Source organism: Aspergillus thermomutatus, assembly GCF_002237265.1.
Source record: "Aspergillus thermomutatus strain HMR AF 39 chromosome Unknown NODE_49, whole genome shotgun sequence".
NCBI lineage: Eukaryota > Fungi > Ascomycota > Eurotiomycetes > Eurotiales > Aspergillaceae > Aspergillus > Aspergillus thermomutatus.
Window position 1 is genome coordinate 72,595 of NW_020798098.1, and position 24,281 is coordinate 96,875.

At 49.6% G+C, this 24,281-nt stretch overlaps 6 protein-coding genes across 6 annotated transcripts; 2 read left to right on the forward strand and 4 right to left on the reverse strand.

The window, feature by feature from the left end:
• Positions 1-235: 235 nt before the first annotated feature.
• Positions 236-1,039, forward strand: CDV56_107119 (YggS family pyridoxal phosphate enzyme; the record flags this gene model as incomplete). The annotated part of the gene is made up of 1 exon (XM_026760738.1): positions 236-1,039. One exon carries the CDS (start codon positions 236-238, stop codon positions 1,037-1,039), a length of 804 nt encoding a protein of 267 aa, XP_026616124.1.
• A 314-nt stretch (positions 1,040-1,353) lies between these two features.
• Positions 1,354-4,338, reverse strand: CDV56_107173 (AP-2 complex subunit alpha; the record flags this gene model as incomplete). Its single annotated transcript, XM_026760792.1, has 4 exons — positions 1,354-1,467; positions 1,523-3,441; positions 3,500-3,834; positions 3,887-4,338. The coding sequence occupies 4 exons, from the start codon at positions 4,336-4,338 to the stop codon at positions 1,354-1,356; spliced, it is 2,820 nt and encodes a 939-aa protein (XP_026616125.1).
• A 1,291-nt stretch (positions 4,339-5,629) lies between these two features.
• CDV56_107383 (putative copper resistance protein Crd2) lies at positions 5,630-6,069 on the reverse strand (the record flags this gene model as incomplete). The annotated part of the gene is made up of 3 exons (XM_026761002.1): positions 5,630-5,709; positions 5,764-5,859; positions 5,910-6,069. The coding sequence occupies 3 exons, from the start codon at positions 6,067-6,069 to the stop codon at positions 5,630-5,632; spliced, it is 336 nt and encodes a 111-aa protein (XP_026616126.1).
• A 1,363-nt stretch (positions 6,070-7,432) lies between these two features.
• CDV56_107460 (homeobox domain-containing protein) lies at positions 7,433-9,164 on the reverse strand (the record flags this gene model as incomplete). Its single annotated transcript, XM_026761079.1, has 4 exons — positions 7,433-7,800; positions 7,862-8,505; positions 8,570-8,707; positions 8,785-9,164. 4 exons carry the CDS (start codon positions 9,162-9,164, stop codon positions 7,433-7,435), a joined length of 1,530 nt encoding a protein of 509 aa, XP_026616127.1.
• A 7,944-nt stretch (positions 9,165-17,108) lies between these two features.
• CDV56_107851 (THO complex subunit THO1/HPR1) lies at positions 17,109-19,628 on the reverse strand (the record flags this gene model as incomplete). The annotated part of the gene is made up of 7 exons (XM_026761470.1): positions 17,109-17,541; positions 17,596-17,909; positions 17,992-18,141; positions 18,197-18,886; positions 18,945-19,063; positions 19,118-19,196; positions 19,269-19,628. 7 exons carry the CDS (start codon positions 19,626-19,628, stop codon positions 17,109-17,111), a joined length of 2,145 nt encoding a protein of 714 aa, XP_026616128.1.
• A 112-nt stretch (positions 19,629-19,740) lies between these two features.
• Positions 19,741-24,168, forward strand: CDV56_107928 (RNA helicase aquarius; the record flags this gene model as incomplete). Its single annotated transcript, XM_026761547.1, has 4 exons — positions 19,741-19,976; positions 20,034-20,134; positions 20,191-23,670; positions 23,729-24,168. The coding sequence occupies 4 exons, from the start codon at positions 19,741-19,743 to the stop codon at positions 24,166-24,168; spliced, it is 4,257 nt and encodes a 1,418-aa protein (XP_026616129.1).
• Between the last annotated feature and the right edge of the window lie 113 nt (positions 24,169-24,281).

The window sequence follows — 24,281 nt, forward strand, 5'->3', positions numbered from 1 at the left end:
GATCCTCGCATATCAATGCAAATTCGTCACTACTATTTTGAACCTGGTAGTTGTCACCACTATAAGCCGTATTCTTAATCCTATACAGACCTGGTATACTGTCAACCCTGAGACAGCACTGCGCAACCACTCCTACCACACCATAACAAGAGCTGATGCAACACCACCTCCAATGACTTCCACCGAACAACAACAACAACCACAACCCCCACCACCATCAACATCAACAACAATCATGCCCGCCTCACCCTCCCGCACAGCAACCCTCCTCTCAAACCTCTCCTCCGTGACCTCGCGCGTCAGCACCGCCGCCCTCAACGCCAACCGCCCCGCCACCAAACCCATCCGCCTCATCGCCGTCTCAAAACTCAAGCCCGCAGCCGATATCCTGGCCCTCCACAACCCCCCAACAACCCACCTCCACTTCGGCGAAAACTACCTCCAGGAACTGCTCGAGAAATCCAAGCTCCTCCCGCCAAGTATCCGGTGGCACTTCATCGGCGGGCTGCAGTCGAACAAGTGCGTCACGCTCGCCCGGGACGTGCGCGCGCTCTGGGCCGTCGAGTCCGTCGATAGCGAGAAGAAGGCCTCGCTGCTGGATAGAGGGTGGGGGGAGCGGTCTGAGGAAGTGCGTGCGGCGGCCCACGAGGAGCGGCTGCGTGTGTTCGTGCAGGTGAATACCTCGGGCGAGGAGAACAAGGCCGGCGTGGACCCGGTGGCTGGTGCGGTGCCGCTTGCGCGATTCATCCGGGAGAAGTGTCCGCGGTTGAAGCTGCAGGGTGTGATGACTATTGGCGCGATTGCGCGGTCCAAGGCTACGACGCCGGAGACGGAGAATGAGGATTTTGTGTGTTTGCGCGAGACGCGGGACCGCATCGTTAGGGAGCTGGGGCTGCAGGGTGCCGATGCGGAGCTGGAACTGAGTATGGGCATGAGTGAGGACTTTGAGGGCGCTATCAAGCTGGGGAGTGATGAGGTTCGGGTGGGGACGACTATTTTCGGTGAGAGGCCGCCCAAGTCCGAGGCAAAGGTGGTGTAGATGATGTGGGGAAAGTGACGATTTACGACTTTTGCATTACTATGGGCGTTGCATCAGAGGAGGAGGTCCTGTCTACCGGCCAGCAGGCTATGCCACAGCTTGCGGTGGGAAAATTGCACATACAATAAGGATGTTGTACAGTTTGAATACCGCTCAAAGCCACGGGGATATATGTACCTTGCTAGCGTCAATAATTACATCAAAAGGCAATCTCGCCTTTGGAGAAAACTCCGGAGCGACAATATTATTAATCAGTCATAAGACCATCCCTCATCTTGTCAGATGTCAGTTCATCGTTGGCTATTTCCATTTGTTCATCGTGAACCGAACATCTCGTCCGATGCGCCTTGCGCCAGTTTCTGCTCCATCTGTTTCGCTAGTGCTTGCGGCACGGCTTCTTGCGTGGCCCGAATGGTGACCCGGAACATCTGCGGAAATTCATGTCAGTAAAGTGTGGGGGACTCGTGCTCAGAAAATCCCTACCTTGCGTTCATAGTTGGGCTCCAGTCGTAGAAGACATCCGGTCTTCCCGCCCTGGAACTGGTACACAGCACATCCGACGATGTTATTGGGGTTGGGATCCACATTATCCAGGATCTTCCAGTGGAACCCTTCCACAAGTCGACGTGTCAAGGCCTCGCTGATGTTCTTCGCCTTAGCAGTGACGCCGAAAGTGTGCTGCGTCTCAAGCGGTGGACCGCCAATCTGCCTCCACCGCTTGAAGAACTCTTCTGCTGACAAAGTCGACGGCTCCATGTAGCGGTGCATCAGCACAGGGAGCTGCAGGGTGTAAGCCTGAAGCGCTCCAGCAAGGTATGAGATACGGATGGTGGGTGCTTCACTAAACGGCCCGTGAGCCTCAAAGAATAGCGTCTGCTGGGTTTGACCGGCGGCCGGAACAGAAGGCTCTGGGAGACTCTTGCTATCAATCTTCAGGTTTGGAGCTGCAGGGTTGTCCAGCGTGGTCGTCAGAGATCCAATCGCGAATGAGGATTTGTTGGAGATGTAAATCTTCACGACGCCCATGTGGCCACGATACTCGGACCGCAAGCCAACCTGGATTTGCGCATCCTCGAAGAGCACGCCTTCATCCGCAAAGTACAGTCTATTATACCCGGGTTCCCAGTCAGGCGTAAGATGAGCTGCACTGGCCATATTGGGCGGGGGCGCAGACGGAGCGCTGAGGTCGAGCCCGGCCAGGTCGCCAGAGGCGCTTGACGACGCCGCCGACCCGTTGACTCCGGTTTTAGTACCATTGACAATAGTGGTAAATGTACGCTTGAGTCCGGTGTTCTGCGCTAGGAGAATTTCTTTCTTGTCCGCGTTAGCATCCTTGCCACCTACGACCCATGTCTTCTTCTCGGTCGTGCCGGCCGTTTTCTGATGCAGCCGAGACAGAAGAATAGAGGCTCGCTCAGAAAATGGAGGCATCTCATCACACACGGTCCGGAGGAGGTCATCTGTGGGAAGCGTTGCCAGGGTCAGGTATTCAAAAGCGCGCTGCTGTAACTCGGTGTCGGGTGAATGGCTGTAGAGACGGAAAATGTGCAAGAGCTGTGGCTTGATTTCGGGAAAGAGATTAACAAATTTGATGAACGAGGATAAGATCATGGCACGTGTGTTGTCGTTGCTGGTGATCATCTTCCCTTGCAAAGCCAAGAACTGCTCAATGGGACTCGAGCCTTCATTGTCGGCGATCAAATGGCCAAATTCTCCGAGGACATAGCAACCGATCTTCACCAAGCTCTCATGGCAGTCCGTCTTCAGGTAACCTAAAAGCGTGTGTGCGGCATAGGCTTGTAATTCTTCGTTGTTGGTCACAATCTGGATGACTCGCTGCCATACTTCCTCGTTGACATGGTCGCCGGCCAAGGAAAGCAGTTTCAATGTAATGTCGATGTACCACTGAGCATCCGTGGCGTACTTTTCCGTAAGAATTGCCACCTTGAGTACCATTTCTTCTCGAATGGCGTAGTCCGCGGTCTGCAGGTACCGTAGAAGTTCGTTCACAATTGGAGCCGCGTTCGTGGTGTCGCACATGCTATAGATCAGGTCCAACCCTTTGCGCCGCACGCTGATATCTCGATCCCGAAGAGAACCTAGGATGATGTTCTGGTGCTTCTTGATGGGATCAAGAGTTTCAGCCCTGGCGGCGAAGTGTGTCATAGCCTCCAAACCTAGGTAGCGGACATTGGTCTCTCGCGACTGAATGTATTTACCCAAACGGGAGGATATTTGCATCATGAGGTTGTGTTCGGTATCTAGATGAATAAGAAGGTTGATAGCCTCGAAGAGAATGGCATTTTGAGCATTGTTTTGCTGGACATTCTTCGGTGTGTCCATGGCCGTAGTCATGATCTGTTGCAGAGATGCTCGAATGATTTCCCGGACGTGACTGTCCTCTGCAAAGAGGGTGAGCTTGAAGAACAAAAGACCGTATGATAGAGATATAACACTTACGGGAGGGGGGATAGTACTGAAGTAAGCGCAGCAGTTTGACCTGGATCCAAGGACATGGTACACGGTAGTACAGATAATCAGGCGCGATCTCGTTGTCGACCACGATCCTCTTGAGACGCTGCGCAGCTTTAATATAGCTACCCTTGTATTCTTCCGGCCTATCTTGCGCCAATGCCATGATGAGAGATGTGACAGACAGGGTGACGCCCATATCCGGGTCGTCCATCAAAGAAATCATTCGCTCGGCCCATTCGTTCTGCACGATGCCAGGGTATTTTCGGTATAGTCGAAGCAGGGTCAAGGCAGCCTTTTTCTTCACAAAGGCTTTAGATGTCCTACAGCCTCATTAGTCGTCGCACTCACCAGAAACAAAACAGCGATACTCACGGGGAAATCAGCAGCCGATGGACGTCCGTACTCAGCGCCTCCCCCATCTCCCGTCCACCGACATTGGCAACGGCATGCAGCGCCAAACAGTTGAACAACTCATTATGATCAAGTAGATCTTTCCGGATACTGTTAACAACCAGGTGCAGCAGCTCGTGCTGCTCGTGCAGGAACAGGGTCACAGCCAGATACCCAATCTGCTTCTCCGAATACTTATTGGAGGAGATCAAGTTGACAGCCTCCAGATGACCAAAATCAACATCATACCCCTGGATATAGACATATAGCAGTTTGCAGACATATTTCTTCTTCTGATAGCCGTTCAGGTTGCCGGCCTTGAACTTCTGCCGGATATTGGCCAGCTCCTTGTTCACCCGCTTCTCCTCGAGTTCGCGCGCTCGCGCATTACGCAGATCGGCGATGAACTGGACGAGACCTCGCATAGACGACATGATGGGTGGGGTGGATTGTCGAGCACACTCTGTGCTTTCAGAGACGGGTTCCGTCGATTCCTCGCAAAAAGCGCAGACACCGCGGCGGTGGGATTCGCTCAATCGGACCGTGTCATACACACATATCCCGGTTTCGGCGTTCACTTAGTTCGTAGTTCTGAGGGACTCTTCTTCAAAACACCTTGGACATGGCGCGAACGAGATGCTGTGCAGCTCTACCAGCGCAAACAGGGTCCAGAGGGGATGGCTGCGACAAGGGGTAAATCGTTCGAGGGTAGCACCAGCAATTCGCGAACTTCGTAAGACCGAAGAAAATGTCAGATATGGCGCATGAATAGGATTGAACCTGGAATGTAACCCATAGAACAGATTAAAAGCCAAGCTCAAGGTCTTAAAATAGGAGTTCCATGTGCGGTCCCGGCCTATTCAGGAGCAGAGCAACCGTTTCTCCGTGTTGTTAAGCCACTTCCGCTGCTGATCCGTCGGAGACCCACTACAATCGAGGATTAATGTTGTTGCGATGTGGCGGTGCAGGCACATCGAAGATTGTAAGGTCCTTGAAGGTAAAGCACATATAGACCAATCATCTCAAAATTCAGAAAAAGAAAAATAATAAAAGAGAAAATGGAAGTTTATGCTGTGCTCCAGCGATATTTGGACTGGACAAACGGAAAATAAGGAGGAAAAAAGGAGTGCAAAAAGCAAAGCATGCTCTATGCACCCACGCGGGATCGAACCGCGGACCTTTCCATTGCCATTTCTCAACAGTACAAGTGGAATGCTCTACCACTGAGCCATAGGTGCATGTGTGTATTAGATAAGCGAACTGCACTATATGAAGCCATAGAAGCATCGCAAGAGCTTCGTGGAAAGCATGTGCTCTATATGGTGCTTGCTGTTGCTGGGGCGGAAAAGCTTAGTAGGCCCATAATGAAAGCTTGAGATAGAGTACGGTGAGTCGGTGACAGCCGAGTGAAACATAATCTGGACAGTCAGCTGGTCTTATCATACGAACCACTACTAGGACAAGTTGTGTGTCCACGACTCCTATCTACGATGGCTACAAGATCCCAGATAAGAACGTTCGGAACCAAGACAACCCCTTAGGATTGGATTATCGTAATATCATGGAACGAGCACAAGCTCAACTCAAGCCGCTAGTAGCAATGCAGCCATAAAGCAAACAAGCTATGATACAATGAATCCTCGAATTACCAAGCAAAGCCCCTAACACCGAGAGCAAAACCCAGGCCCGGAAAAATCATAAACGTCATCAAATGCGACAAAACACTCAAGCACGAGTAGTGAAATCAATCTCGATGGCTTCGGCCGCCTCATCAACCGCGCTGACCTTCTCACAGGTGCAGGACGCTATTCTCAAGTCAGTAACTAAGTTGTAGTGGTTTTCCGCTCAATGCAACGTACTAGAAGGTCTCTGGCCGCAGGGGCATGCATCACCTGTCACGGGGTGGTTCTCGGTGGTTGCACGCTCACAGGTACATTGTCCAGCCGGACGGGCTCCTACCGACAAAGTAAGTCATTTGTTTTCCATACGGCGACGGGAGACTTACGGCATGAGCATCTGGGTCCGGAGATGGTGTTCTCGGTGGCGGACTTGTTGCAGGTGCAGTGGAGGGCGTTCTCTTTGCCGCAGGAGCACTTGGCCTGGGCTGCGCAGACACAGCTTCCATCACCGGAGGTCTTGCAGCAGGTCGAAGATGGGTGGACCATTTTGTCTTTTGTCTTGCTTGGTGGTTTTGAGTAGATTCGACGAGTCTCGAGAAGAAAACGGTGATGCTTCAAGTAATTGTGAACTTCAAAGGATGACGTATGACGTAACCGGAACGACGACGAAAGCTCGAAAAAGATCCAACAACTGCAATAGCGAGAACAACAAAGTGAGGCAGGTGAACGAGCCCTAGAGAATGATTATTTTGAAGCAGTTCTTGAATAGATGCTGATGAAAATAAAAAAGAATTATCGCGAGATTCAGCAGTATTTATATCCTAAATTGCATGACCATAGCCTGCAACCTGGCAATCGCGAGATTAGCAATGCCCGCTCGTTGATTGGTCGCAATGCCGAATCCCGTGACTCACCTTCAGCAATTCTGTTGCTTGTGATTTGCTGCAGAATCTGGGGTTGCTATGAACGACAATGACTGGATCGCCTGCGCCCGGGAGGCTGCGAGTGATTTGCGTCAGATGGATGGCGGATTACTTTTTACTATGCTCTGATTCGATGTCCACCTGGTTCCTGGATTTGCCTGCCTCGTCTCGACTGACGTTGTTTCAGGCTGCCTCTGATTCGCCGAAAGACTCACCATGAATCAGGACAGTGAGAGCTACTAAGCCTGTGTCTCAGTAATAGCAGTCCATTTATTGGGCTACTAGGCTGGTCTATTCTTTATCGCGCCGATAATCAGCTACTTAAGGTGTCGGATTGGTCTGATCTACAGTCAATCTAGATCATGTTATTGGACAAGCATACTGACATTCGAAGCCCTAAGTCACCCATATCAAACGCGCTCCCCGACCTCCAGAGCATCATGAAGAGAAGAAATGATGACCGACGTCTTCTGTGGTTGTTGCATGCTGTATTGTAAATGTATGCATATTGTACAATAGCTTATCCTTCTGGCTACAGATCCACGCACAATGGGAAATCCATCAGTGTACTGGCACAGAGAGGAAAAGATCCCAGGACCGCAGGGTGTTCCCCGGTATGAAATTGAAGAAGTGAGCCAAAGAAACACGACAGACAAACGTACGAAAAAGACGCCACGCAATGTGTTCCCTTATATAAAAAAAATATGAAATACAAACTATTTTCCTCCCTTGGAACCGGATTGTGGAATGCGCAGAGATGAGGTCAAGCAAGAAAGAAGTGAGGACCATCAGACAGCCTCTGGAAAAATATGTAGTCCCATGGCCCACGAATATCGGGCAGGGTACCAATCAGCCGTCAAGCGAGGATTATAGAAATGATTTAGACATTAGGTTGGCCCCTTGTGTCCACTATATAGGACAGGCAGCTGAGGCAGTGGTTGTATCGAGACGGAGGAATGGAGCGAAGATTCCAGGTTGTTTCCGTGTCACATGTACCCGGCATAGTCATAGGATGGGTTGCCAAATTTCCCTCGCAAAGGGTCCAAGATCTGGGGGGAGTGATTGATCCGGTCCCCAGCAGAGACGGTCGCTTGGGGAACACTTGCTGTTTCCGGTGGGAAGGAAGCAGGAAGGCTCATACTCGAAGCGTTGGCTTGTGAATAAGGTATTCCCGTTTGCATGCCGTACGGGTGATGCTCGTAGGAGAAAGGACGGTAGTCAGGTGCATCCGACACTGGTATCGAGTGTAACGCGGGCATGTGTCGAGGTTGCAGATGCGAGTTCATCTCTATGCCGCCAAAGCCTTTTGGGGCTGGCATAGTGAGTGCGGTTTGGTAGTTTGGGACTTGTTGATCTGTTCGAGGCGCGTTAGTATACAATACTTCGACATAAAAAATGAGCAGAGAGTCACATACTGTGACTGTCTACGTTGTATGACATGGGCTGTTCCTGCTGGCCGGTCGGCGACACTGAGCCTTCCATGGGCCGAGAATGATCGTAACCCACAACCATTCCATTGGCAGGCCTGGGAATCCCGTAGTCCATTGGACGCCGTGCGTATGGCAAGCCGGGATGGTTGAGTGGTTCGGCTCCTGGCCTCGAGAACCTGCCGGGAAAATGCAGTCCTGTGTTGAATGAGGCTTCGGAGAAGCTGCTCGACCTAGGGAAAGGAAAGGTCCCGCGGGTGTTTCGTTGTAGTTCAGGTAGGGTTGCTGCCAGTCGAGTTCCAAGAGCGCCATGTTGGGAAAAATGTTCGGGTGTCCTGTCAGGGCCAGCTGAAGGGAAACAATTTCCTGTGGTGGATGTCGAACTCAGCGGAGAAACCACGTATTCGTCGTCATTGATACGTTGTAGTCCGTCCGTAAGAAGCATCTTCAGAGAATTAGAATCCGTACTAGATGCCACGTAGTTCCGGGGTGACGCAACTGGTGTCTCTGATAATGTTTTATTGTCAAATGGGGTACGCAGAACCTGAGTTGTGTCAAAATCATCGGGTAAAGCCCGAGACTTTAACATCCTCTCTCGATCGTTGCTTGTGAGTCGCTTGAGTTTGGCTCGCCTGAAACACATGGATTAGTGGACCGAGACGGGCCAAGGAGGAAATCCACACAGGGGAAGCATACCGATTCTGAAACCAGACTTGTACTTGACGTGGAGTCAATCCAGGAATCTCCCTCGAAAGTCGTTCACGGTGTGCAGCATCTGGGTGTGCTTGACGAGTGAATTCGCTCATCAGAAAACGGGTCTGATTGTGTGTAAGGCTGCGGATGTTAATTAGTTTCTTTGCTCGAGCAACAACACGACCAGTCGAAAGGATCAAGGTATTTTGAAAGCTTACCGGAACCGCTTCATCTTCTTTTTGTCAGTCTTTGCGTCAGAGGAGTTCTTCTGATCTCCGCCTTCGTCCGAAGACATGCCCATTGCCTCACAATTGTCATTCTCGTCCCCTCGTGCCTCCTCCTGAGGCCGTTTCTTAGCTTCCGGTGTAGATTCCTTTGGAGCAGCGGGGCTGGCTGGCCTTGAGACCCCAGAAGGATGGGGTTCGCTATGGTTCAGCTGGTCCAGTCTCATCCGTGACAGCGTCTCTTCTGTGCTTCTGTTTTCTGCTTCCTTTGGTGGTGGCATCTCTGCCTCCGAATACCGTACATGGTTCGATGTTGCCACAGGATTAGTTGCTGAAAAGGCATTTTCAGCCTTGAGTACAGCAGCTGGTCGCATGTCGATTGCCTGCTTCTGAAACGAATCGCCTCCCTTCTCCCCCGGGTAGGGCAACCTCGGCGGGGTCACCCTTGACCTCGAAAGTACCTGTTCACTATTCCAGGAAGCTGACGGTAGGTGGTTCGTGATCGTAGAGAGATGAGATGTAGCTGGAGGCGATAACGATGACAACCAGACGCAAGGCCCGCTGATTGACATGGTAGAGAGGTCTCTTCTCGCTTCAGGCAAGTTTCGTTGTTGGCAGAGGACAGACAAATGGGGAAGCCTCTTAAAATCACAATATAAAAAAGAGCAATGAAATCTCAGGAGAGAAGAAGGGATATCTTTCAAGATCTTGAAGTGAATCAGAAGCGCACCAGGTGGGTCTCAAAGTAATGTCCGGGCGCTTGCTGAAGAAGCTCAGGATCTCCGAGCCGGGTCCGTCAGGCAAATCAGAGGCGAGGGTGACGAGAAATGATACAGGGGATGAATTGGTGAGGTTCTGCAGTTGGGTCCTGGTTGTTCTTCCTGGCAATATCCAGTACGCGTCAAACGAAACGAACCAGAAGGATGGGGATCGTCGTGGTTGATTAAGGAGCACCACGATGACCAGTGAAGAAGACTGCTGTCTCAAGGCTAGTGTGATAGCCCTCCTTCTCCTATTTCGCCCCTCGACTTGACTTAATATCTGTCCGTCCTTTTACGGAACGATAAAGGAGAACGTCGAATATCGACTGAGGCCAAGGGTCGACAGCAGGAGAATGGAGAAGGATCCGCAAACGGGTCCTGGAACTGGCCGGGGAGTGACAGGACGGTGGGTAGGTAGGCTGGTACGTAGTAGTGGTAGAGGGTTTATAGAGAATATTAAACAATCAACAGTGCGTAGGTGGCCAGGCGAGAGCGGACGAAACGAACAAAACTGGAAATGAACAGAACGGCTAATCATCAAATAAGGCCAGTGATGGGATGGATCATGGGAGATTAGACCAAGCACCAAGGCCCTGTTCGAGTCCGAAAGTGATCCACCGGAGGGCTCAAAGAAAGTTGGCCAGTTTAGTAGATGAGGATGATGCTAAGGATGCAGCAGAAGGCACAGTTAATTCATCCCTCTCACTCATTGGACAACCAGCCGGAGACGTGCTTACCTCCAGGCTATGATGCTGAATGACTGTCCCTGGGATTCAGATGAGAGCCCACAGGCATATGATATGCTATTCTAAAGGAGATAGATTCTTTAAGGGGTAACCAATTCTACCCGAGGGGGTTCAGAATGGGGAATTCTAAATAAACAGAGCATAGAATAAATTCCAGAAAATACACTGAATAAACAATCGGTCCAGTGCCTACGGTAGAGTCCGTACTAACTCTAAGAAAAATGGACGGGCCACAGCTTGATGGTTCGGGAGACGGAGATCTTGGACCATGCTAAATAATGCTACGAATACTACTAAAGTGCTACCTACGGTCTACCACTCTTGATCGCCCTCCGGTGGCGCCTTGGTCCGTTGAAGTGTCGATTGGTGTCAAGTCTAGGACTCGAGGTACAGTAAGGTTGCAGGTGACAAAAGAGGAAAATAGTGGCAGGAAGTAAACCCAGAAGAGGGAAAAGGAGGGGAAGAGGCAACACAAACACAGGATGACAGTCCAAGAGAGAAAAGTGGCGGCAAGGTGACTGGACCGGGGACGGAGCAATTTCTCCATATCGAAGGCTCGGTGATGTTGTATTCTGTATTTCCTGATGGATGCGGCCGGAAAGCTACTAACCAAGGCTAAGGTACTATTCGACTAGGGGATGACCCTACTAGGGTCAAATCCTCAACAAGGTTATTGCCTCTTTCCGTCTCCAAAGACGCTACAGACCTCGAGTCAACGGTCGAGATGCCTCGAATATCAACTGCGAGCCCGTCTACGGCATAGAGGAGGAAGATTTGAATCCGTCTTAGGAATCGAGGTGGGTATCGCATGTTGGCACGGTGGCGAATTGAACGATGCATATCAGAACCGTCTAGATTATCAGATTTACTTTGACAGCAGAAAAGAGCGAAAAAAAAAAGGCAGTGGAAGATACAAAACGAGGCACACAACACATGCAACGACTGGTACGGAGGCTATGAACTAAATGGTCGCTAAGGTTAGTGAGACCAAGACCATACGCGAGTAAGTTCACGATCGAGGTTCAGGCACTCGAGTTTGAAATTAGCAGAAGAGTACGACGGTAAGCTAGACTGCTAGAAGGAAGCTACTCTTCAGCAACAAGTACCATTGTATGAGAGATATTTCTTTTTTCCAGGGGACTGGATATTGCCGCTCCTGGGAATTGTTCGGCGTGGAGCTGGCACAGGAAGACGATTTGCAGGTCAGTGGAAGCCTGGAACAGCAGAAGTGTCGTTCTCAAGACAGGCATCTGACTGGAGAAATGCTTTCTCCGGCCAACGGTTGTTTGAGAGGGTAAATAGACCCTGGTTGCCTGTCTAGAACTGGTGCCGAGTACGGTCTCTTACGCAGTAGCATGGAGGAAAAGTAGGAGTTGCAGTAAATTCCTCTGCAACCTGGACACTAGTCTACTACGTATGTCCTTGAGGGAGATGATCGTCTGTGAACCGTACTGTATGGGAAATCTGAGACTCTGCCAGCGACAAGCCAACAAGTTACAACAATTCGATGTCCTTTGAGACACCATGTGGAAGACGTACCGAAGACGCTAGCAATGCGTTGGCTCCATAAGCCGCCGGAGACCCGGGGCGGCCGCCCTGTTCCAATGTGGATGGCTCGCCTGCCACACCATGGAAGTCAAGCGAGGCGATCCATGATACGTCTTCGTTGGTTCGTTTGTATTTTTCCTTTATTTTCCCAATGTGAATTTGGGTTTAATCCTGTTTCCTTTTTCCTTTTTTTTTTTGTTTTTCATTTTTGCCCCTTCGTGGCTTGGAACCGAAAGACACAAGCGAGAGCTTGTTGACTGGACTGATATGGAAACGAAGAGACTGGAAGAGACGCGGCTGACCCTTTGGCACAGTGGAGCCAGTCTGCCAGTTTAAACTTGAAGAGTAGCTAGATAATACCTAGACATATTTAAACAGCCTCGGTTAGGTATGAGCGAACCTCGAGATGTGAACGCCCACCCCACTCATCAAGCAAGAAATACTTACTGGACTGTATGCAATTACAACCCTAAAATGTCTGCACCCTTCACAGGCATAATGAACAATCAAGTATGCACATGGATGGCACTGAATGCCGCCTGCAACTGGCTGTAGAATGAAGTCTAGGACAGTACGGATGTGGGAACTTTGTCAGCAACCAGTTACCAGTGACCTGATTCTGACTTGCGAATAGCTTGAATTCGCGGAGGAACACGAGCCATTGACCAGGATGGTATCATGGTAGTGTGTCCGATAAGCTGACAAGTGACAAGGGTCATCAACACCGACCGCCCATGTAACGGGCAGAGTCCACCTCAGGAATGACCACCAAGCGGACCATGCACCTAGCGACCTGAAGCCTGCGAGATGCAGAGAATGAACCGAGCGTGGGCACTAACCCGAATGATACCCAAGCCGAGTTTGCAGCTAGTCAATAAAACGGTTCTGACCATTCTGACCATGACCGATTGCATCGTTAGTGTCTAGTGCATACACTCCACCTTGGTCCTTCGAGGAGGAGTGGAGCGGATCATGAGAATAAACAGTATGAGATAATCTCCACCAGGAGCTTCTATGAAACATCCGTGTCAAGCCCATCCAGGGGGACGGATCTTTTGCGAAATTCGAGAAAGAAGGAGGGGAATGTCCAAGATTCGAACCTGATTGTCTTCATCGCACTGTGAACGAAATGGGGTAAACCAGGAAGAGGGCAGGTGACGATGATTAATAACACAGAATTACAGAGCATCAAAGGTTATCCGTACTCTGGAATATTATAATTGATTTCAATAATGGAATGACCATTCTCGATGTTCGATCATTAGTATCGCGGCACCTAGCCCACGAGCACTGTCTGTTGATATGATTGAAGGAGAAACCGAGAAGCTGTGCTGGTGGAAAAAAAAAATGGAGGTTTCTTCCGAAAGTGGGGAGAAGGTGGGATCGGTGGGTCAGGTTGCGTCTGTCACTTCACCGTAACAATCAATTAGCATCACCTCCATGGATCATAGGTAAGTGTGGTCTCTGTACGGAGTATGTATGACTGGATACAGAACCAGGGACTGTCAACGAAGAGAGGGCGGCTAGGTACACGGGAAACGAAGAGGGGGGTGTAATCATGCACCTAAGATTTAGAGATGCAGCAATTGTTTTAAGCGAGGAAGATGGGTAATTTGCGAAAAAGCGATTCTTGTTTCTGTAGTCCGGTCTACACTCTGCAAGACTGCAGGTATGCATCTCAGGCTAAAAAGTACCGAGTACGACGGTGGTGGCTTGTGGCTCTACGCCAGACCGAGGGATTCCAGGAGAAGAACAGAGTCTGGAAGCTCAGGGAAGGGGTGAAAAGAACGAAAGAGAGGAGCATCCGGAGGAAGATGGAAACCAGCATACAATAATAATAATAGTTAACTGATGTCCATAACAGAAAAAATGATGGAGAATGCATTATCTGATACACATACGGACGTATTTCATCCTCCGTGCCTAATGGGTGAGACAAGACCGGCCAAATAATTTCCATCATCCAGATCACAACAGCGGAGGCTAGTTCCATTTCGATCAGCCAGTCATGACCATGGCGAATCCTCGGATAGTCCCTGATCGATGATCGAGATGATAGACCAGTGGGTGATTGACAAGAGGGTGCTCCATAGTCCGTAGTCCATCCTTCGTACCTAAGACCTGGTCTCAGTCTGATAGGGTACCTAAGTCTTTTGCTCTTTAGAGTCGGGACTACAGACAAATGTGGTGTAGTGATGGTTACTAGTAGGAGGATGTAACCACAGTTCCACTGTCCGGTGGCAGTGACGGTCCGGCAAGACCAACTAAACTTATCTTGTCGAAGAAGATTATTATTACAGGAAAAATAGGTAGATAGGTGAAGGAATCATATGCAGCCTCGCTTGACAAGAAATCTTATCACAGCGGGACAAATTCTCGGAGTTCTCGCTTGAGATCCCGACTACAGCGCTGTCCCTTGTCGGAAATTATCCATTATTCAATGAATTGTATGGAATAGAGCCGGAGCCATTTAGCGTCTGTAAGGTACGGAGGGTATCTCGTACCTTGAGGCAGATCTGTGGTCCGTACAGTATTAGATACTGTGCATGCAATTGTGCAGTGCGTTGCGAGAAACAGAAATGCAGATCGCAACATTCAGCAAGCTCCACGGGTGGATGGATATGGCATGATCCTTGAACAGTAACCAGGAAACAATGAGATATCAAAGAATCAAAGCAGTTTCAACCTCAAGCGCTGAGTTGTTGACAGAAGCTGAAGTGGATCGAGACGAGGTTAGTTGAGCGACGATCACAACTGAACAACGATTTCATCCATCACCCTCGTACCTGCTAAATGATACGTCCATCGTCCATACTCCATTATCCAGTGCCCTTCAAGGTAGTAGTAAGGACTAAGAAGTAGCAACGAAGATGCGGGGAAGACGGTCCCAAAACGAATCGTCCATCGAGGATGATCGGTCGCAGAATTGTTGATCGACAACAGTAGTGAGCAACGAAGCGTCATAAATCTCAGGATGCCAAGCCTGCTAACAATCCCTTCATTTTTATCCGCCTTGTCCAAATCAAGATATATCGAAGAAAATGGAAATGAATCCATCACAGTGGGTATCGAAGCTCATATTACGCAAGCCAGTAAGATTAAGGAGGAGATGCTGTCATCATACATCCACAGCAGAGCCATGAGTACCTTACCTAGCTAAGTGTTTTTCTAGATCTGCTTGCAAAAACCAAGAAAAGGAGACAGAATTTCCTGCCAGCTAAGCACCTCTCCAATATTGGAAATACTTGAATGGTTGGATCATATCAAAAGTCAATGCATCTTGCATCCTTAGCCAGCCCGGCTGGTCCGTGCGAGTCGTTGGCCACGATGAAACATCGTTTTAACGGCCTGGCAAGGACATCATCGATGGTCTGCCATGCGCCTAAGTTGGATTTCTAGTGCCTCGCTCCCTATGGACGTAATATTTCCAGGGATCGAGTAATAAGATTCCTCATCCAATGGTACCTAGTTATTCAGTGATTTGGAGATCAGAATGATCATTGGCCTCGGTTACACTGCCGAGGTTCTATGGACGTACTGTACTGTACCTGGATTCTGGATTCTGCCGCTTGGATTGTCGATGCCAGGCACCGCATATTTCGTAGATATTATTATTCATTATTGTCAATATTTGACGGCGAATCCTTGGTAAAGCGGTTGTGGCTAGCTTGTAAGTAGTACTTAGCTGGTTACTACGTCTTGAAGAGATAAGGTACAATTACAATGAGATGTCCAGGGCAACAGTCGACAGATGCTTGCGCCGAATTGTACCGGCACTTTCGGGACTTTTGACACTATCCATATGGAGTACTCCTTTTCCGTTTTCCCCCTGATCGCAAGTATCTTTTCTCCAAGGAGTCGTTGCCGAATGTTCCAAAGTACAGATCATATTCATGTAGTTAGCCATCATGGGAACTGAGGTTGTTGCGGCTGCTTGGTTATCATCTGCCTGAAACACAGCACCCCAAACGCACCACTGTAATTTCCCACAAACACCATCATCGGCTTAATAGGGGGCCCCGGAGGCGATGTCATTGAGTCTGGGCTCTGGGAAGACAAAGCTAGAATGAAATCAAAAGAAAACACTCACAGAAAGAACTCTTCTCGCCAATTCCACCTTGGTACTAAGCTAGAAGGAAGAATCGGCAGGATACACGGAAGAAACTTCCATGATGCCCGCTGTATCATAGCTGATAACCATTACGATGGTGATTATTATTCGTGGGTTATGGGACACCAAAAAGAAGAGTGAATAATGAACATAATAATATTGCCAATGCAGGAACTCTCTTCATCAATCGGTTGTGATTTTTTACCGATTAGAGTTGCTGATCCCCTTAAGGACTCGGGCCCACGCCCGTAGCTTATTCGTGTTGGATGGCCAGAGCAAAAGATGCTCAGTTGCTCCGTTGCTAACTTGCTTCAGCTGGTCTGTGTCCAGAATTCCAGATGCGTCCACCTGCAGTTTTCGCTCCCACACCTTAAACCTCGAGAAATTCTCCGGCTGGCTGGCTGTGGGCCTTGTGGATGCCCGAACGCCTTCAATTTCCGGTGGCCGATGCACTGGCCCTCTTTGGCTTCTAGCCTTCTAGACTAATCCACACTTTGAGAACTGAGAGAGAGAGAAAAAAGTGAAAAAAAAAAAAGATGCCTAAGATGTCAGAGCTTCTGCAGCCTGTTCCAAGATACCCAAGCAGTATTATTGCATTGCTGTTATCGTCATTCCTCCTCATGGTTTTCGTTTTACCTTGTTTTTCCTTTTCTCATTTGCTCCCCATTTTGCCCCTTTTCCCCTGATAGTGTCTGCTGCTGCGTGGCAGGCACAAGGAACTCGAGAACGTAGGGAAGATATCGTTTCGGCATATCGACAGCCCAACCCGACAGCGACCCCTGACTTACGAGGCGAGTTCATGAGCAATCAAATAGGCCATTGGCCAATTGCGGCGACTGATGGCATCCTTGCTGTCTTCGTTTTGAAGACCGTATCTTGCATTAGACACCGTGTCCATTCTCAAACGAAGATTGCTAACAGCTCGGTCCAAAATCTTCCTGAGATCTTCTGTACTCTGTAAAGACGCTCAACGTAGCATTGCGACGCTGATGCTGGCAAAATACTCGTGTCAAGTTCATTGGCGCCTTGTTGATTGATGGAGTCGTAGCAGAACAAGCTCCAAACAGTCATCGAAATTTGGACTCTAAGATGGCCAAGTGCAAGAGTTCATCTCAGCGCCAGGATACTTGAAAGTCGCATGTCTTTCTTTCATCAGGTCGCCTGGGGAGCCGCGGGAACTGCTTCTTGATCGCCATCATTCAGATCGCCAGGTGTCTGTTCGGAAATTATCGCGGAAACCTTTTCGATTGGCTGTTCTTCTTGTCCCGACGCTGCGGTTTCGAGTTCTGCATCGTTGGATGCCTTAGTTGTGGACTCCGAAGCCTGGGAAGCCGGTTCATGAGCCGGAGGAGTGGTGCCCTCAGGAGGTTGAGGGGCTTCAAACAGAGCCTTCAAATTCTTGCCGTCATCAATTTTGTCAAAGGCCGCGAGTTTGCCCTTAGCGGAAAGACGTAGAATGCGCCAGGTTTTACTCGCTTTCGCCCGAATCGCGCTTTCCTTGTCTTCTTTCGTATGAGCAGTATCAATGTCTAATTCATCATCCATGATGCCCATCATGAACGAGTCGGCGGAGGGAACAGAATATCTTGATAAATGTCAGCCACATGGTGATCAAATTCAGGGGCAACAAGATACAAACCTCTCCGGTTCCTTCAGCTTCTCGACGCTTGCTAGTGATTCTCCCTCGGGCAGAAAGTTCAGATTCAGGGCGCCCATAGGCGAGGGACGAAGGCGCTTATTTGCGTATGTCTTTGTCGCATTCTCGCGAGCACCGAGATACTCTTCGACTGAGACGGCAGGCCTTTCGATAAGCGGACAGCCCTCGGCTTTCCAACGGACCCAGTTCTTATCCCTCGATAGAACCGTGTCAACCATGCGATAATAGAATTTACCTCCAGTGCCTTCTTGTAGATATTCCTCGATAGCTTTTCTCATCTTGGTTGCCCACTTGGCCTGCAGCCGTTAATTTGTCTTCGGAGCGAGTGGGAAGACGCGGGGAAAATGTGAAAAGCAGAGGGGATGTCGAGCAGCTTACATCTTCTTCATTCAGTACAAAACCGTAAAGTACCGATTTGTTCGTCAAATCAGCAAGTTTTGCCTTGGCTTTCGGTGTAAGAGAAAGCATAAAATCCAGGAGAATCAAAGCCTGTACAAGGACGTGTCTTCTGAAAGCTGTGTCGTTGACCTGCAACTGATTGTTAGCATGTAATGATCAGACTCCGGACCTTTTCAGTACATACTTCGAGATCAAACAAGTCCCTGCTTGTCAAATACTTAGGGTTGAAACTGCTCGCGATCTCTTGAGCATCCGCGCTTCGTTTCCGCTTTGTAGATTTCCGGATTTCCTCGGCTGTCTTACTGGCGCTTTGATTCTCAATGTCTGTTCTGATACTCTTGAACGCAGTCAATGTGCTCTCCAAGCCAGACTTGAAGGATGAGAAATGCTGAGAGTCAAACACTTTTGTCGGGGCAGAGAAGTATGCCTGCAGCCCCCAGAAAACGGGGTACAGAGCGTCCAAATCAACTGCCTTCTCCGTATCCTTGTCTTGACTTTTCGAGACAACAACTTTCGGTACTTTGGCTTGTTCTTGTACAAGCGTCTGAGAATCGCTGGCTGAAGGCAGTGGTTGGCCATCATGATCAGCTCCCTGGGCTTCAGTTGCCGTTGGTGGTTCTTTTGCGTCGGACATTTCCACATCCATATCATCGCTCTCCTTTGCTCCTGATTCGGTAATCTCGTCAAAGGTGGTAACATTTTCGGTGTGATATTCGCCGCGAAGATTGACAGCACTTTTATCTCCAAGAGGGAAACTCTGAAACAGAAATATGAAGACACGGCCACAAAATACCGTGTCCTCTGCCCGGGACAGCCTCCGGAGTAGCTCATTGCAGGATCTGAGGATAATCAAGCTCTTTTGCTTGAAGTGTTTCTGAAAAGGTATCAGCGGATGTACTGCGAGAGTTGAATTGACAAAAGAAATTATCAACCTTTGTATTCCGTTCTCGGCGAGACTCCAAATAATCAAAGACCTTGCGACAACCATCAATGGTCTGGCTATCGAGCAATTCCTCGATCAACCAAAATATCAAACCGGGCTCGCATTGTTCTGTGCACGGTCAGCTAGCTGTGCGTTCACAAGACTAATGACGACCGGGCCAACCATTATCAGAAAAAATGGAGATTATGTCAAGCAGATTCCACATGCGAATAAATGAGGGCTCATCAATTGTGGTGTTCGCCTACAGATAGCGCAGCGTTAGCTTCTCATCACACTCATGCTTCATAGTTAAGCCTTTGAATGGGAGTCATACCAGGAGACGGTAGAACTTTTCCCTGAACGCAAGTTCAACTGCCGCAAATCGTGTCTGCTGGCTCAGCTGTTCTACCAACTGCTTTTCTTCCCCTTGGATCGCCCATATCGATTCGCCCAAATGAGCTTCTGTTAAAGGGGGTTCTATCTGCGCATCTTCTTTGATCTGTTCTGCACGGTTCAGGAGATCATCGACCAATCTTCTGTAGACATGCATCACATCAAATTCAGCGACCGACATCCTCACAGACTCACCAAGCGCAAGCTTGACATAAAAGATGAAGGGTGGTTGCAAGTCTGGCGCGGGCTTTGGATGATAAATGGCGGCTCTGCGGGCGGGTTCTAGCCGCCAAGAAGTCATCTTGGCTTAAACGCGCGCCAACAGCTTTCCCTTTCCGCCCGCGACGGACCACTTGCGCAAATAAATCGGACCCGCGCCTGCAGTACTTCTAAATCAGCCCTCAACATCGGGAATGGGCCTACAAACACGTCAGGTCATGGCGCACGGCCTCGATTCCAGGCCAACTGTTGAGGATTTCCGTGAGGATAGCTCATGGGTCCAGCTGGCCAAAACCCACTGGCTCGGGACCTCTAAGGTCCGCAAAGCCAAGCAGGATGTTATTAAGAAGGATTTATGGGAACCCTTAGAAGCTGAAAACTTCAGTCTTCGTTCGCTTTTGACGCTGGAGAATTTGAATGTCCTGGAGAAGTGCGCACCGCGACTGTGATTGACGCTCTTTAGTCCCATGAAGCTAATTGCCTATAGATATCTTTGGCCGACATATTCGGAAGATGCGTCCAATCACCATGTGCTACTAATTGCGCTGATTGTTAGCATTAAGCAGCGAGATCATTTACCAATATGGGGTGCGTTCCCGTACTTTCAGGCCGGTAATACCTGTTGAAAAGCTAATGGACCTTAGAAACTTTTTCTGACCGACCCGACGACTTCTCCAACCTTTTCCATCGGATCCTCTCTATGAGCGTCGACAATTCTCTGCCTACCTTCTCCCGCCAATCCATATTGTCTTTCATCATCAGTGCTTTTCAATCTCTGGAGAACGTACTCATCCGAAAGGAGTGCGCCCCTCTCGTCTCGATTTCCATCTGGCACAATCTCTCGAGCGAAGAAGCTAGGGATCGGATTCTTGCTAAGGCACCATCCTTAAAGAAAGCCTGGAGAGCAGCTGGGAAGCGGTATGAAGCTGGAGATGAGGCGGCAAAAGCCAAGATGCGATTCGAGCGATCGTGGCTCTACACTATGCTTCTGGACTTTTTGCGGCGATTGAATGGGCCCGAGCAAGAATTGTCCGATAATCTACGCTATTGTGAGAGATTTTTGGAATTCCTGGTGGACTTGGAGAGTCAGCTTCCCACAAGGCGCTACGTCAATTCCTTGTTGAAGGATCTCAACTTACTCCCAGTTATACGGCTTTCGCGAATGTACCGTTCGCCTGAAAATGCTCTCTTCCGCGACTTTTTTGAGCTTCTGAAACATTTTTCTGGATTTGCAATCGATGACTATACCGGCGAACCTCTTGACCCCCAGGCAGTCTATGAGAGCCATTCCCGAGAGCTGGCACATTTGCAGAGGACCGCCATGAAGCACTTCAAGGATAAGTTGATGATCCTTGCTCTGTCAAACTACGGCTCAATCGAGCAACGCTCGGAACTGGATGGACAATTGAGCGCCCTGGACGATTCCGAGCTTGAAAGTCTCTGTGCGCACCTGGGTTTCCGGACAGATTATCCCAAACAATCCCAGGTGACGCCCACTCGACATCTCTATCTCGAAATACTTTTGTCATTCTACGAGCGCAGGGTACCGTTTCAAGAGACTGCATCTCAGCTCAGCATTGTGCCCACAGAGAAAGATCTCTATGACCCTTCATTGTTGCGAAACGAAACCTATGACGGATCTCGGCCGCTTGCCATTCCGAAACTGAATCTTCAATATTTGAGCCTTGGCGACTTTCTTTGGCGGTCGTTCCTACTGTATCGTTCAGAAGCTTTCTTCCAGATCCGTAAGGATATGGAAGCAATTATCAAGCGGATGCAGCCTCGATCAAGCCGCGATGGCAAAACGCTGACTTTCGATGGTTTCTCGCGAATGGCCATTCCCATCTCGAAACCAGCCATAATCGAGGTTGCGCCTCCTAAAGTAGGCTCTTCAAACCCAGCTTTTGTAAGGGCTGAGATTGCAATTGAAGTTGGCAGGTTAGCAGATCACATTCGAAAGGAATGGGACTCACTTCGTCCAGATGACGTGGTCTTCCTTCTAGCTGTCCAACCCGGTACCGCGAACAAATCCATTGTCCGGGACAGCTCAGTAGAGACTCCGAGTCTCATACATCTCAGGACTGCAACAGTGGTTCAGGTTCTTGATGAACAGGGTCGCCCACTTCGTGAACCAGTTGCGGGCCATACGAATGGATATCAATCTCGACCTCGCCTCCGTAGATTGCTCCTCAATCTGGATCCATCCGCTTTCAAGGCTGATAAGGATAGCACCTTACAAGGGAAGCAGGACATTTATCCCTTGATGAACGTGATTGCGAGACGGAAAGGGCGGGAGAACAATTTCAGGTCGATACTCGAGAACATGCAGAGACTCATCGTCTCTGATGTTGCCCTTCCCTCTTGGATTCAGGATATCTTTCTAGGATACGGAGACCCTGCAAGTGCCAGGTATACTGAAATGCCAAACCGACTGAGCTCGGTTGATTTCCGAGATACTTTCTTGGACTGGCAGCACCTGGTGGAGAGTTTCCCGGGATCCACCATTGAACCCTCGGGCAACGAGGCTTCGAGTTTCGGCCCCCCATACGTACTTGAATATGTTGAAAATTCTTCCAAGGCCCCTTCAACAACATCATCGAAGAAGCGGCGGAGGGATCCGGTCGAAAAGGAAAAAACAAGTGCAGGAGTGATCCGCGTGTCCACATACAAACAGCCGAACCCAGGTCCCTATCCAGTCGATGCTCCCAAGCTCAACGCCGTTCGTTTCACCCCAGCTCAGGTTGAAGCTATCGCATCCGGCACGCAGCCCGGACTGACTGTGATCGTTGGCCCTCCTGGAACTGGTAAAACGGATGTTGCAACTCAAATCATCAATAATATTTACCACGACTTCCCGAACGAGCGTACGCTTCTGATCGCGCACAGTAACCAAGCCCTTAATCAATTGTTCCAGAAGATTGTGGCCCTGGACATCGATGAGCGTCATCTTCTTCGACTCGGCCATGGTGAAGAGGAACTCGAAACCGAAACTAGTTACAGCAAATACGGCCGTGTCGAGTCATTCCTTGAAAACCGCAATTACTTCCTCGCTGAAGTGACACGCTTAGCGGCGTCGATTGGTGCAGAAGGCGCACACGGTAGTTCCTGCGAGACGGCTGGATATTTCAATACAGTCTACATTCAGCCAGCGTGGGCGAAATTCTTCGACCATGCTCGTGCCGAAGGTACAACGACTGAGGACATTATTGCATCTTTCCCATTTCATGCGTATTTCTCGAATGCACCACAACCTGTGCTGGATCCGGCCGCTTCGAAGGAGACATTGCTTGATGTGGCGGAGGGCTGTCAACGGCATATCGACAGGATCTTCTCTGAATTGGAGGATATTCGCCCATTCGAGATTTTGAGGCAATCCCGCGACAGGGCAAACTATCTTCTTGTGAAGGAAGCAAGAATCATTGCTATGACATCTACACATGCGGCAATGCGTCGCCAGGAAATCGCCGACCTCGGCTTTCAATATGACAATGTCGTGATGGAAGAGGCGGCGCAGATTACTGAGATTGAAAGTTTTATTCCCTCCGCCTTACAACGCATGAAGAATGGCGAGCTCCCTCTGAAACGCGTGGTTCTTTGCGGCGATCACCTTCAAAACTCTCCGATTATTCAGAATCTTGCTTTCCGCCAGTACGCCCATTTCGAGCAGAGTCTTTTCCTTCGCTTGGTAAGACTCGGTGTTCCTGTGATTAATCTTGATCAGCAAGGCCGAGCAAGACCTAGCATAGCAGATCTCTTCCGGTGGCGTTATAAGCAACTTGGAGATTTGCCGATTGTCCACACGGCTCAAGAATACAAGCAGGCGAATGCTGGCTTTCAGTACGACTATCAGTTCATCAACGTCCCAGATTATCAAGGGAGCGGAGAAAGGGAGCCCACCCCTCACTTCATTCAGAACCTGGGAGAAGCCGAGTACGCTGTCGCCATTTATCAGTACATGCGACTCCTCGGGTATCCAGCATCAAAGATATCCATTCTTGCTACCTACGCAGGCCAAACGGCCCTGATCAAAGACGTGCTTGCCCATCGATGTGCTAAAAATGCACTGTTTGGCATGCCCAAGATCGTGACAACTGTGGATAAGTACCAGGGTGAACAAAACGACTGTAAGTTGAATCATCTCTCGCGATAAGTGGATGGTATGCTGACCTGGGATCTGCACAGACGTTATTCTTTCCCTTACGCGAACCCGCACGGTGGGCTATCTTCGTGACGTTCGCCGCCTTACGGTTGCTCTTTCCCGTTCCCGTCTGGGTCTCTATATCCTCGGTCGTCGCGAGGTGTTCGAGTCATGCTATGAACTCAAGCCGGCCTTTGACCTTCTCCTCCAGCGCCCTGACAGACTCATGTTGGCCACGGGCGAAATGTTCCCAACAACACGATCGCTGGACGACGAGGTGCAGGGTACGCCTATGGAGGGAGTCGAACATCTCGGGCAATATGTGTTTGAGATGACTCAGGCCAAGGTTAAGGCCATGGGTGACCAGGATATCGTGGTAGACGATGTAATGCCTGATGGGGAAGACGAGCTGTTGGATGAGGATGAAGTCATGCTTGGGGCGGGCGATGAGCCTGAAGAGGACCCATTGCATGAGCATGCTTGAATAGCAGCGTAGGAGTCAATTGATGCCAACAGCTTGACATCATCGTTTCTTCTAATGGTGTAGTCTGTCTGTAGGGTTGCGTTCGGAGTTCTTGTGTATATTCGGGACCTGAT